General features: G+C 39.7%; 2 protein-coding genes across 2 annotated transcripts in view; both read right to left on the reverse strand.

The window, feature by feature from the left end:
- Positions 1-362: 362 nt before the first annotated feature.
- Positions 363-8,710, reverse strand: ERP27 (endoplasmic reticulum protein 27). Its single transcript, XM_072421192.1, has 5 exons — positions 8,463-8,710; positions 4,311-4,402; positions 3,019-3,156; positions 2,220-2,336; positions 363-470 (listed from the first exon to the last, which is right to left on the reverse strand). Exons 1-5 carry the CDS (start codon positions 8,563-8,565, stop codon positions 363-365), a joined length of 558 nt encoding a protein of 185 aa, XP_072277293.1. The 5' UTR covers positions 8,566-8,710.
- A 723-nt stretch (positions 8,711-9,433) lies between these two features.
- The window catches only part of ARHGDIB (Rho GDP dissociation inhibitor beta), a 12,757-nt gene continuing 8,050 nt past the window's right edge, over positions 9,434-14,140 (reverse strand). Inside the window, exons 3-6 of the mRNA XM_072420408.1 lie at positions 13,519-13,602; positions 12,252-12,328; positions 12,097-12,160; positions 9,434-10,664 (exon numbers count right to left, since the gene is read on the reverse strand). Of these exons, the coding sequence (XP_072276509.1) occupies positions 10,459-10,664; positions 12,097-12,160; positions 12,252-12,328; positions 13,519-13,602 (431 nt within the window). The 3' untranslated portion in view covers positions 9,434-10,458. The remainder of the gene's footprint in view (positions 10,665-12,096; positions 12,161-12,251; positions 12,329-13,518; positions 13,603-14,140) is intronic.

Raw genomic sequence — 14,140 nt, forward strand, 5'->3', positions numbered from 1 at the left:
TATAAATGTTGGGGAAGGTTTCTGATTAGAGATGGGACTTTGGTTTGATTTCAACCATTTCCTATTTCTGCCAAATTCAGAAAATTTGAGCAAAGGTGGCAAGGTGAGTCAGCTGCACGCTGTAACCTTAACAAACCAAAGTTTTCCTTTTCCAACCATAAAAGAGATTGGCGATGGAAACACACAAGGATCCATGTAAATCAATTGTAATCAATTAGGATTGAAAAACACTGAGGGGTCTATTTATAAAGCAGGGGACCTGGAATTCACTGAAACATTCCCTGGTGGAGGTTTTCTGGGTCCATATGTTTCAATGGCAGTAATTGATTCTCCACCAGGAAATGTTTCAGTGAATGTTAGATTCACTGCTTTAATAGACCCCGGAGAGAAAATCTCATAGGGTATACATCTTTGTCGGTGAAAAATAACAGGTGGATCTGAACCTTGCAGGCGATAATCCCAATTGATGTCTGATAATGAAAAGAAGAAGCAAATACAAATAAACCAGAACATTCTTGGCTTGTCAGTTATAGGGAAGATAATGAGAAACAGAACAGAAGAAGGAGATGGACTGAAGAATTGAAATAACACATCCAGAGTAAATCCAGAGAAGCACATTTACAAATAAATTGAATCTATAACCAACATGTTTCAGGGGGTCAAAGCTCTTCCCTACACTTCATCAGGGTCTGAAGATAGATGTTGGATAGCAGATGTAGGGTATAAAAATAAGTATAAGAAAACATAATTGAACCTTCCAAGACTTTATCTCCTGTGTCCTCTGTGTTTGCTGATTCCTCCTCCCAACCCCTGCCATGTCATGACTGTGCCCCGGGGTACAAAGCCAGCTCCATAAAGACATGGGGTCACCAGTTTGGTGTGGAGGAACTCGAGTGTCCTGCACAGAGCCCTAACCTCAACCCTACTGAATGACTTTTGGATGAATTGGAACTCTGATTTCTATGATGACCTCTTGGGAAAATGTATTTACCTATAAAAGATATGTTGCACATCTGCAGTTCTCCAGCAGTTAGTGATAGGTGTTTTAGTGGAAAGTGCAGGTAATTCTACAACATGCACTCATATTTCTGCACTTTCAGTCTTGCCTTGTAAATTTGCCTTGACACTGCCTGACCCTGCACCCTCTGACCTCCTAATGGCCAGTCCCTGTATATGAGTTACATGTGAACATGGCCGCATTGCCCTTAATGATATAATGGTACCAAATGATTGTATGTGCATTTCTTCTCAATCTTCTGTTGCTGAACTTGTTACCATTTGGCCGTCCCATGCATGCTGCTTGCACCAACCTGTACCTGACCTCCTAACCATGAACTCTATGAACACTATAACTGGTAGACTTATCCCCTTTACATGACCTCTAACCTCCCAACATGCTCTCTGATTCTATGAAATTCTTAAATTATCTCTCTAGCTTAGAGTTTCCCAAGCTTTCTTGAGTCACAGCCCATATTTTGCATTAGATAAATCCAACAGCACACCACCCAACAAAAATGTCACATGCACAGGTTACCTAGCTACCTGCTGCCATCTAGTGGAAGAGTATTTCATTGTTCTGCCTGTCACTATATGTTGCTGGCATAGATAAACAAAGGAAAATTATTTGAAGTAAATAATTTAGTAACTGAAGATGGCTAATTTCCGAAGGTACACCTGATGATCTCTCATGACACGCTAATGTGCTGCGGCACAGTGGTTGGGAATCATTGCTCCAGCTGACCTTTCCTTCTGTGTATGATCTGTGGCTTTTATACTTCCACTTTATTCCACCTGACACCTTGGGTCACCTAGTGTCTAACCTTTCCTATACTGTGTACAGAAAATAAACAGAAATTAGCTTGCATAACAGGGTGATTTATTTCAATTAGAACCAAAATGTCAGATATAGGGATTTGCCTAAATCAGCGACACGTCCACCAAAATGTTTGCCTCTTATCAGCTGTTAACGAAAAAGGATGAATGAGATTATCAGATATAGAGCTCCCTCTACTGGCTAACATCAACATTTTTTATTTGGAAGCAATTACAAAAATATGGAAAAGAAACAATTAGGAATATGAAAGTAACAGGAAAATGAACTTACATTGAACATTATAATAATGAATCAACATTTGTAATAACGTGCAGATCTAGGCAACATTCATCCATGGCCTCTGTAATCCCCTGGACTAGTTCAGAAATGTGGAATGTGATCTTACCATGGGGTTGTAATCTGCCACAAGCCTCAGCTCATTGATGCTCAGGAACCGGTACATTTTGGCTGTGTTGATCCCTTCATTTTCTTTCACCACCAAATCATCCCTCCAGTTGTCAGCCTGGAATTTACCAAATACAATTTTTTAAAATGCAAAATTACTCTGAGGAAACATTTGCAACCTGAATGACCTAAGGGGGCTTCATTTATGCTCAGCAATTCTCCAAGTAAATCAAAGATATTGTCAGAGTCATCAATGTGATACTGATTCTGTACAGCCAAAATCTTTAGGGGCCATATCCTACTTTCCCCGCATCACCCAGCTCCTAAGTATGCACCTGGAACCATAGGAAAAAATACAATATGGGGTAAAGAATGCACATGGGCACTACCCACCCCTCACCACCTATAGTACAACATTTAATGTGCCCTTGAGAGGTGAGCTGGCAACTGTGAACTTAAAATATGACAACATTAAAAAGATGAGTTTATAAATGTTTTCACCCAGGATTCACCACCAAATGTACATAGTTTTACACTAGATTCATTTAAAAAATGTTGGATTGATTTTTAATGATGAGTCATTAATTTTTCTAATTAAATCCAATGTGGAATATTTACAAATTGTGGGTATTAGCTGGGTGAAATGGCCCCAAGAAAGTGTATATTAACAGAAACATCAAATATTAGTAAAAAATGTAAAAAAATATGAAAATCTTTATATTTTATAGAGATTTACGACTTTAACAGAAGGACCCTCAGCAGATATCACCTCACTTGTACCATGTAAACAGGGGACCTACCTTGCGGAAGATGGTGACCGTGTTGCTCCTTATCTTGAAGTGTTTTAGGACCGCTGGGGTGGTGCTGGTGCCAAAATCCCACTCAGGGTGATTTTTTACCAGGGTTTCAAAGTATTCTATTTCTGGTTCATCTAAATCCTGTGAATGATACATCCAACAATAAAAGATACACCATAAAACCTTGCTTTGATCAGAAACCATTTCCAAGGCTTTAAACAGTTGTTCGTGATAAAATCATATACTTATTTGTATATGTTACTATACATACTCAAATATAAACCGATTCAAATATAACATGAGCTCATATAAAAAAAGGGAAACCTACACTGACTCGAGTATAAACCTAGGGCACAAATTGTGGCATTCAAAACATTAATCAATAAAAAAGCCAATAAATGTGAAAAATACATACATGGTGGGTTATTTTCAAACACTTAAATAAAAGGCGAAGAAATTAAAATCACATGGGCTCAGTCTGTATACCTTTTTTCTCTTTTTATATGTTAAAATATTTTGTAGGTTTGAGCTAATTATAAAGGGTCACTTGCTAGTAAATGATTGTTTGTGCATTACTGTCAGTCACCAGTAGATGGCACTGTGTCTTCATGTAAAGTCTGTAATAAACTGGGCACGATTTATTAAAGCTCTCCAAGGCTGGAGAGGATACACTTTCATCAGTGAAGTTGGGTGATCCAGCAAACCTGGAATGGAACTTTAATAAATCAGGCCCAATGTCTCAGATGGCAAGCATTTGTTTTAAATGTAACATGAAAGCACAGCACCATCTAGTGGTGAAACCCCCAAGGCATTTTCTGGTTAAAAAATCCTCAAGTATATACAGTATTTATTATGCTTTATAATACTTATATTTTCAAGTATATATGGTATTTATTATGGACAGGGCTTAAAAAAAATACATCAACGTTTTTTAATCATGCAAATCTGAAACATTGTGTATAAATACTATGTAATACTGACTCAAACCAGCAGATGGTGCCCTACTTATATTTAGCTGTGCTGAGACAACTGGCACATACCAATACTAACTGCCCCTTACCAGATGGTACAGTGTGAAGTTTCAATGAGACAAAGCCAGCCTAGGAGCATTCTATGAATCCTATTACATGTTTTAAATCTTTATTTTATACATATCTCAAATTAAATCTAGATAGACTCAAAAATTGAAACTGTCCCAAAACCATTATATATTTTTCCTGTACACCATATACTTTTTTTGTATACGTTATATGTTGTCTGATATCATTGCTCTAAAATATCTTACAGTGACTTACTGTGAAAAAGCCGACCACGGCAATGTCAGTAGAATCGATGAAGGCTTTGGCGGAAGGCACATCGGATAATATTAAAGCTTTTCTTTCTGGAACTGCAAGACAGACGATATCACTTTTATTGGATATTAATATAAAATAATGGCATCCCTTCATCCAGACACTCCTCATCACCCATTGTAAAATAAAGAAATCTTTTGGGACACACTGGGCCTGATTACTATGACTTTCATATTCTTAATTGCTTTGCCATCCATATTTTTTGTAATTGCATAAAAAGATAGAAAATTTCATATTAGCCAGTAAAGGGAACTCCAAATATGATATCATTTCTCATTCATCCTTTTTGCTTAATGCTGCTGAGTAATATAAACACAAGAGCCTGATTTATTAATGTTCCCTAAGGTTGGAAATTATAAACTATAGGGGTGAACCTGGGTGATCCAGCAAACTATATGGGTGAACCTGGGTGATTCGGCAATTATTTGCCAATCCTGGACCAGATCTATTCCAGATTTGCGGGATCCCCCAGATTCTCCCATGACAGTCTATCTTCTCCGGGCTTGGAGAGCTTTATTGAATCGGACCCTTTGAAATGGCATTGAGATCCTCGGGCCTCTTACTTACATTTTTTTCCATTTGGAACAACCCTATTTTTCGCTCAGGATTATGAACCTAGAGGTATCAAGGCCTGGAAGAGTTTCCTAGAAGTTGTCACCTTGTGACTTGCTATAAAGTTACAATGTTTCAGTCTGATCACAATGGGGGGGGGGGGGACTGAAGAAATGCCCCCTCCTGCCTGCACCAGACTGACAACATCATTCCAGCCGAGCCATAGTCATTGGCTCAAGGATAATGAGCAAGGAATTCATCCAGGAAGACATTTTAAAATGACTGACAGGTCCACTTTAATTATAACTGCACCTGTAACTCCAAGAAAAGGAATGCAGCATACATTAAATCTTTGTACCAGTCCTTAGATATGGTGGCTGCATTAGTTTTCTATTTTGAGACATTAATTTCATCAAGTAATCCTATCAGAGTGTCCTAGGGTGGCAATATTGTGTCTATAGAGGAGCTGTGTTGTCACCTCAGCATGTTAGGACTACAGAACACCTCTCTCCGCTTCCTCATCTCCATAACAGTGAGGGAGGTGTTCTGTACTCTGCAGAGTACTTTACTCCACTGACAACTTTGCTTGAGATTTCAATGCAGCTTATGAAGAAAGCACGGAAAGTTCTTGCATTCATTGAACAGATATTTGTTTGTTTCTTTACTTTCAGTACATTTCACCCGCACGTAGGGCTCATTCACACATCATTCACCTGGTCTCCAGATGTGTGTGAGCTCTTTCTATAAACTTTTTATATTTTTTTCATTTTATTTTTCATCCCCAAAGACCCCAAATATAATATAATGATTTTTTTTAAAAGAATGAATCTTCGGCTCGGAAGGGTGAATAATCCCGGCCTGGCAGTCCTCAACTGATGGAAAGTTTTTAAGGAGATGAAATCCTCCAGCAGGGAAGTTTGTGTTTCATCTGCAACTCTCTATGGGAAATTGGCCAGCTGGGCCCTGGGAGGTTTTTCCTGGCAAACTGCAGAATATTCACTTGTTACATTAACAAAGTGCAGTAATGAGACCCAGAGGAGATGCCACCTGCCCCCCCCCCCCCAACCCAATACCACATCTCCCCCCCTCGGGAAGCCAATTTTCTGTCTGATTTAATGAGGAGTGATTATAATAATTTCCCTCTATCACCAGGGACTGGGGATCTCTTTCTCCGCACCTGACACTCCCGATGTGAATTGGGACAGCTGTTGTCTTACAGAGTAAAAACAAACACGCAGATACACTGATATAGGTGAATAATGTCAGACTTTTATGTGAATCCGTGGAATGAATTATATCAGATAAATGACAACCTGTTTTATCTGAAAGAGGTTAAAATAATTTTGCTTGAGATTTGTAAAAGTTTTAGAATGTCATCATTTGTTTTCCTAAGTATTGTTAAAAGCACAAAAAGACAAAGAATTGAATTCTTCTCTTTATTTAATTTTTGGTGCTACTACTTTTTGTTACATCATTTGCATAATTTTTCTACTTTTCCATATCAATGCATTGCTTTACTTGTATACGAAATTCTGTAAATTTATACAGCAAATTCCTTGTTGATCTCTTCATTTTTTTTGTTTTATTTGTTTATTCTTCTACTTTGAAAACATCCAATAAAAATCTATTGATTTAAAAAAAACACAAAAAAAAACAAAAGCTACAACAGTCACCTCCTCAAACCCTTGCAGTAAATCAAATCCACCACTAGATGCCCCCAGTCTTCGGGGTGAATGACGCCCCATATTGTGATGGTGCAGCCTTGACATCATCATGCAGACACCTCCCTTTACATTACTAGGACCGCAGTCAGAAGATCCAATGATGAAGAAGACCCAGTGCATCTTGGGACCTACAAAAAGTATCAGGGGAAGAACTCTAGGGGGAAGGGGAGTAATCAAGGGGGTAAACGAGGTGAATAAAAAGTTGGGATTTTAAGGGTCAGTCTGCCCAAAGGTATCATTTTTGTTTTTGGTAGCTGCCAAGGAGGGCATACAAGCATTTGGGCTTTTGTATTTGAACGTGAATGACCAAAATTATTGAAACATCACAGAAGCAACTCAAAAAACAAATTGTAAGCATCTCAGCAATGAGTCAAACAACTGCTTAACATTGGCCACCTGGCATGTCATGGCCCTGGGAGGAGGGGGAATTACTCCCTGGCTATCTTTGGGTAGTGGGATGAAGGCACAACAAGGGACTTGCCACTATATGACTCTATAGGGTTCATCTGGTTTCTATAGATGGCCCACTTCCTGATCCCTGATTGGCTCATTCACATTTACAAGTGGCGCCAGCAAGTTCCTTGGCTGCCTTGGGCATAATTTCACTGACTGGTGACCTGTTGCTGACTTTGTTTCCATCTGACCTTCCATTGCCCACCTGGCTGCCTGAGACCCATATCTCGCTTTGTGTTTTGGACCAGACCCTTTTTCTTCTTACTGCTGGCCCATTCTAGTCATACCTGCTTCCTCAAACACCATCCTGTGGGCATTTAAGTCCTGATTGTTAGTACAAGACTACAAGTCTCTTGCAAATGGGGCTTAGCTATAGGTAAATTTCTCTCATCACAAGTTTTATTAAGGGATGATTAGTTGGATCTTTATTGAGTCCCTGGGTATGAGCACCCTCTATGCCCACCATTTCCATTATTCCTGCACTGAGATCAGTAAGGTTATACCAGTCCTGTGCCCAATATATGGGGTTCCTTCATACTTAAACTGAGTTTCCAGGTCTGTACATGTGCTGTGCCTATTATATAAGTATCCACCATTCCTGTACCACAATGATTGGTCTATACACCCGCTGTGCCCATAATATGAAGTTCCTGTATACTTGAGCTGAGTTCCCAGGGCTCTACACCTTCTGTGCTCATTATTTGAGTTTCCACCATTTCTGCACCAAGACCACTGGTCTATACACCTGATGTTCCCATTATAAGGGGTTCCTGCATATTTGAGCTGAGTTCCCAGGTCTGTACATCTGCTGTGCCCATTATGATGGGTTCCCACCATTCCCGTACTGAGACCTTTGGTCTATAAAACTGCGCTGCCCATTATGATGGGTTCCCACCATTCATGGGCTTTGTTCCCAGCCCTACATACCTTCACTGCCCATGAAGAATACTTCCTATGGAAAGTTAGGCTTAACTGAACAAAAATTTTAGGGCATCTCTGGCAAGTCTTTTTCCTTATGTGTAAACTCTTGTTGCCTCTGTAGCCCCACTCAGTGTTCTCCACTGAGAACAAAACTATGGATAAAAGCTCAGAGCTCCATGGATGAAAAAAAATAGGTCCCCCAGCTTTTCAAATATTTGAATGTGCTTGAAAACTCAACCTCAGCCTCACAAAACTTTCCCAGTTAATCCATTTGATGGCATCCAGTAGGGAACCCGTCACATGGCTGATTGCATTGGAAGCTTGGGCTGTTCCTTTTGGGGCTTAGGATTTGATTGGTGGAGAGCACATGGCCCACTGACCCAGGCCTCGTTTTATCACATATAAAAAAATAAAAACCCAACTGACAAAACCACATATCACTTACCTTCAATAGAAGTGCTGTTTCCTTCATCAGTACATATGGAAGTCCTCAATAAACTGGCCAGAATTAGGACCAACATAGCATGGAACGTCGTTCTTCTGTCCATTGTGCCTGGTGGTGGCTGGCTGTTGCCCGCTCCCTTCAGAAATGACTCATTTTACAGAGAAGTGGTGACGAGGATCTCAAAACTCTGAGAACTGAACACCTGTCCTCAAATGTTTTACTCTACAAGATAACAAATGACCAGAGGGGACAAAGCCTACTGGTTGCTGGATCCCTACATGGCTTTCCGTGAATGGAGCTGGATACATTGGGAGGGATTTCCTTATCTGAGAACTTTGCAGAAGGTCAAAAGAAGTTACCAAAAGTTCAATTCCCATTCAAGGGCCAAAAAATAATCATTTCAATTTTTTTACTTGGCTCCCTAGGGAAAATCAAGGTCATACATGTTTCGTTTTGTTCCACGCAAAGAACACTTTGCCATTACATGTTAAAATTTGTCTTTGTAATTTGTATGAATTGAACATTTCATTATCACTTCTGACGCTTCACAAAGCTTTAAGCTTGTTAAACACAGAGACATTCAAAGAAGGTCATCGCTGTCACACTACCACTCTCTATTCTCCAGATAACAGTAAGAAGTCTATGTGAACACACACCTTCCCTGAAGAAGGAAAACCGCCTTTCTGTGAAACGCGTTGGCACTACATGGTGCATTGACATTCAGAACTGATTATCCCTTGATGTATCATATTATGTGTACCCACAACTGAACGTGCTTTGTGACTTGTATGCATTGTTTAAGCTGTGACTGTTACAATATATTGTTTTCCCCTTTTTTTATACTTGTTGCCTCAAACCCCTCCTTTCCCCCTCTTTTGAATACGTGAATAGTGTTTGTTAAACACACAAAAAGACATTTGAAACCTAAAAGGCAAATATTCTCATTTAGGCAACAGAGAAGTGAACAGAGAGGCAATAAACAAATAGAATTTTATTATTGCATTAGATTTTAGCACAGACGTTACAATTTACAGCATTTTTATGAAAAGCTCTTGAGAGAAGGTCAGGTTTAGGCATATGTTTGCCATTTGTAGCACATTTTCTAACTAAATAAAGTAATCACATGTAAAAGTCACCTGTAGATGTCTTTGCAGGGATTTTTTTCTGTTTGCCTTTTCCTATATGCACATAAATTTAATGTTAACCAAGATTTCAGTTTGGGGTTTTGAATGAGCTGCAGGCAGCCAAGAGATCTTTCCGACCCCTCTGCCCCATCCCGAGAATTGTCTGGTTTGATGCTTTCACTGGACAGTGATTGCACATATACTTAGATAAACCACGAGAGGGATTTAATATCATGTCTGCATCATGACCCTGCCCAATGGCAAATGTTTACATATTAATACAAATATTTGTTCAGATTCTAAACCTAAAAAATATGTTTCACTGTGCTGCCAACACTTTGTTTCCAAGTGATTGCACATTTATATCAATATACGTAACTAAACTCTTTATATTCAATTAACTTGGTCAGAGGATCCCCCTAGATCAGCGTTGTTTAACCAGGGTTCCTTGGGGGTTCCTTGAGCAATAAGCAATTTATGGCTCCCAGGTTTAAGTGGCATCAATGGCCTTTTTGGGTATCTGTAAGGATGACATTCTTCATGTAAGAGGAATTCTTCCCACTGACCACCACACTAATATCCTGTGAGCTGTGACTATAATAATTATAAAAGGGGTTCCCTAAGACCTGAAAGATATTTTAAGGGTTCCTCCATGGTAAAAAGTTAAAGAAACACTGACCTAGAAGAAACAAATACATTTTGCAGTGATCCATTTATCTCCAAAAGAACCAAGTAGGGTAGCTGTATATGTCTCCAGAGCTGGAAGCTAACAGAGCATGGTGGGAGTTACAATACAAAAACAATGGGGTTGATTCCAAACAAAAGCTGTGGGAATAATGCACATTGTGGACACTTGTGGGTAATGTGAGACTTTAGCTAGCATCATCCCATCCCTTTTGAATGGCTAGATTCCACTCCCAAGTTAGGTGATTATGATTGTCATCATCGGTGAAGAAGGACTTGTTGTGGTAGGTTCCTCGTGATATCAATCCTTTAGGGGCTTCTTCTAAAGGGGTCAGAAACTCATACTCTTCCACTCGTGGTCCGTAGCTTCCCACCATAAATGTGGCTTTGGCGACTGTAAGGAATAACCATGAATAACATAAATATGTCAACAGAGCAACAAAAACTTCCAGAATGTATTTCTATCCCCAGTACAATAAGGGGAAATTGTAAACTAAAAATCCCAGAGCTGGTTTGGAGTTTGAAACCAAAGTGCCAAACGTGACCTTAGATGGACTTCTTGAGGACAGAGGGCTGAGAAGCATCTAACTGTCTCCAACTCCCAGATCTCTGCCATTATATGTTTTATGCATATTGTAAGGTACTTATCCCGTGTTGTCCTCACCCGCGGCGACCCCAGGGATTGCGGGCAGCGTGAAGGAGAGCGCTGCAGCAGACAGAGCGTCCGGGGCTGCCACCGCTTTGCTTGCAGCATATGTTTTCTCACTGGCGGAGGGTTCCATCCCGGTTGAACTACTGAACGGCATCCCCAAAATCCCTGCAGACCTGCACAGTACTGCACGTGCCCTCAGCATTCCTGCGGGTGTGCACAGTACAGCATGGCCCAGGGGTCCTGCTGTAGAAGGGGTGTGCGCTACTATGTGTGCCTCTTGTACCCCCCACGGGCAAGGCATGTATAGTTTGAATTTGATTTGGCCGCAGGGGATTATTTATTCAGTATGTTTCCTCCTATCCAATGGCGCCAGGTGGCACAATGTGATCGGGCACTCTGCCCATTTAATGAAACCCTGTCATTAACACCCTTGCCCAATATAGCCTCTGTGTTAAAGTGTGCTTGGGTGCGTTGTTTGTGTTGGTTTACCATTTTGACCTCTGTTGTTCTCCCCTGTATCTTGTCATCAGCTCAGACTTATTACCAGCAGCGTATCTGATTATTGACCTTACATGAGCTCTGCCTGCCCTGACTTTGGATTGTCCCTGACTACGTCTTCTGCCTCATCCTTTTGTACCTCCCTTATCTGATTGATCTATTGTCTTTGACCTCGGCCTGTACCTGGATTACGAAATAAAGTCTGTTGAAGTGTTCCCTGGAGTTGGTTGTGATTTGTGTGCCCAGGCCTATTACACATATGTTGCATGTGTAAGTTGTGTAAGTTGTAGAACACAAATATTCACTTAGTCACTCCAAACTCCTTTTATGCCATACACATTTATACAGAAGTTGTGATTTTTGCAAAGTTTGGGAGCCTAAACACCCAACCCAGTGCCTATTGGAGTATGTGACCTAGGGTATACCAATACAATCAGAATGTAGCATATTGTTTTCTTGTTCAGTATTCTTTTTACATTTTTTTGTATTCATTAGACCTCCATTAATATTTGATTGAAGGGAGCACATATGCTTATCCATACAAGGATATCTTGCATAGTATGGGTTTTTCACTTTCAGTTTATTTGTATGACCCCATAAAAGCAGAATAATTTACTTTTTATATTTTTGTTTTCCAGTAATAGCATTAAGACCCTCCCAACCCCTTTGGACTTACCTTTCATTCCGGCCCTGTATGTGTGTTGCACATATTTGAGCCCTGACACTATCTCTTTGGATACCTGTAAAGCACAGAATATGTCATTAGTTTCTTATATTTCTGTGGGTGACACAAGATCAAAGTGAAAACTACATTTCTTGATAACAACTTACTTTAAAGCTGATTTTGACTCTGTACTCCACTCCTTCTTTTAAGACAAACGTTGTCTTCTTAAGTTTCTGCAGATCCTCTGTAAATATTAACCAGGAATTAAAACAGAATCCATACTTTCTATAAAAATAAAGTCTCAAAGAAAATGATGTATCAAGGCAAAGAGAGCTGTATAAAGGGCCAACAAGAAGATACTGTACAAAAACGTGTCATTCACCCCACATTATCATTAATTATTTCAATTTTATTAAAATTATAGAAGATGCGATTTGATGAAGGTGCATTGCAAGTTCGTATGAGTATGGTGGAGATATTATTATAAGGAAATCTGCACTCATTGAGCAGATATTAGGAATGTCTGTATATTGGAATATTCATTGATTTATCAAAATAAGTCATATGGTAGACGCTTAATACATAAACTCATGCAGGTACAGATCTGAACCTTCAATTATTACTCACATGAAACACCAGATTCAGAGGAAATGTGAATTTGATCATGGCATTATTGATGTGGCTAGACATGGTGGTTTGATTGTTTATATTACTGCTGATCACCTGGGATTTTCATATACACCAGTCTCTTTAGATCAGTGTCTAACAACCTTTTTAGTATGGGGAAACTCTTGGAATAACGTTCATGTCATCAGGGAACCCCTTATATAAATTCTTTATCCACAGCTCACAGTATATCAGTATGATAAGAATTCCTCTTACATTGCTGGCCATTGGGAAAGCTGCCACCCCTACAGATAATCAAAAAATAATTGGAATCTGTTAAACTTGCCAAGAAGTACAAATTGCTCATTGCTCAAGCAACCCTTAGCAACATCTGGAGGTACCCTGGTCTAGAAAATGGCTGCCCAATTCCAGTCCCTAATGGCCACATACAGGCCATGGTGTTCACATTACCAATTAATGACCCACATATTTCTGCTGCCTGTTACAGAAATGCTAAACAAATGTGTGTACGCAAGCCCTGGAGGAATGAAGTTGGACAGTCCTGCAAAGGAGTATCACCAACACTGGAAAAATGAAGTCTGGTCTGATAAATCTTGCTCAGGCACACAGATGGTGGACCAGTTTTTGATTTATATTGAAATGAATCCTTTTGGGATGGGGTCTTAGGGAAGCGTTACATCCCGAATGTGCAAAAATTGTGCAATTCATGATATCAACATAAAGCAGAATCTCAGAGGAGCGTTTGTGAAATCCATCCCATGAAAAGCTGAAGGAGGCCAACTCAGTATTAGTACAACGTTCACCTACCGGTGAGGTCCATGGTGATTGGTGCTGGGGCCGTTGCACAGACCAGTGTGAGTCGGGTTACCGTCACATTTGGAGCTGATGGATCTAAAAAGGAACAAAATAATATGTTTTGAATATAATATAATAATACATTAACATTACTGCCCATGTGTGAGTGAAAGAAGTCGTTTACCTTCACATGTTCTGCACTGTAGGTATTATATATAATTATCCTGTCCCTTACAGTTCCTCTTGATTTTAAAGGTTAATGAAGGGGGAGAAGTAAAGTTCTAAAACGGGTTCATTGTGAACTGATAAATATATAAGAATAGGAATTATAGAGATTTATATTAAAGGATTTCATATGGGTGGGGAGTTGGTGGTCAGTGCATGTGGAAAGGGGTTAGATTAGGGTTGAGGATATGGGGGTCAATTAAGGGTTTAATTTAAAGGCTAAGCTGTGGATTAGTATTTGGGATCAGCTGAGTAAAACTTTCAGACAAAATGTTAACAAATCTAATTTAATTTAGAAAATCCACAGGGAATGCAAACCCCACGAGGTGAGCAGGAACAAAGACAGGAATGATGGTGGTGACACCAAGGAAAGCAGGTGGATCATCCTACAAAGTTCCTTCTAGAACTG

This window comes from Pyxicephalus adspersus, chromosome 8, assembly GCF_032062135.1.
Source record: "Pyxicephalus adspersus chromosome 8, UCB_Pads_2.0, whole genome shotgun sequence".
In the NCBI taxonomy this organism is placed as follows: Eukaryota; Metazoa; Chordata; class Amphibia; order Anura; family Pyxicephalidae; genus Pyxicephalus; species Pyxicephalus adspersus.

Coding starts and splice junctions, on each gene's coding strand:
- ERP27 (XM_072421192.1), bottom strand. CDS start 8,565: ATGGACAGAAGAACGACGTTCCATGCTATGTTGGTCCTAATTCTGGCC. Junction 4,403..8,462: donor AAACAGCACTTCTATTGAAG/GTAAGTGATATG, acceptor TCTGTCTTGCAG/TTCCAGAAAGAAAAGCTTTA. Junction 2,337..3,018: donor CGGTCACCATCTTCCGCAAG/GTAGGTCCCCTG, acceptor GGTAAATTCCAG/GCTGACAACTGGAGGGATGA.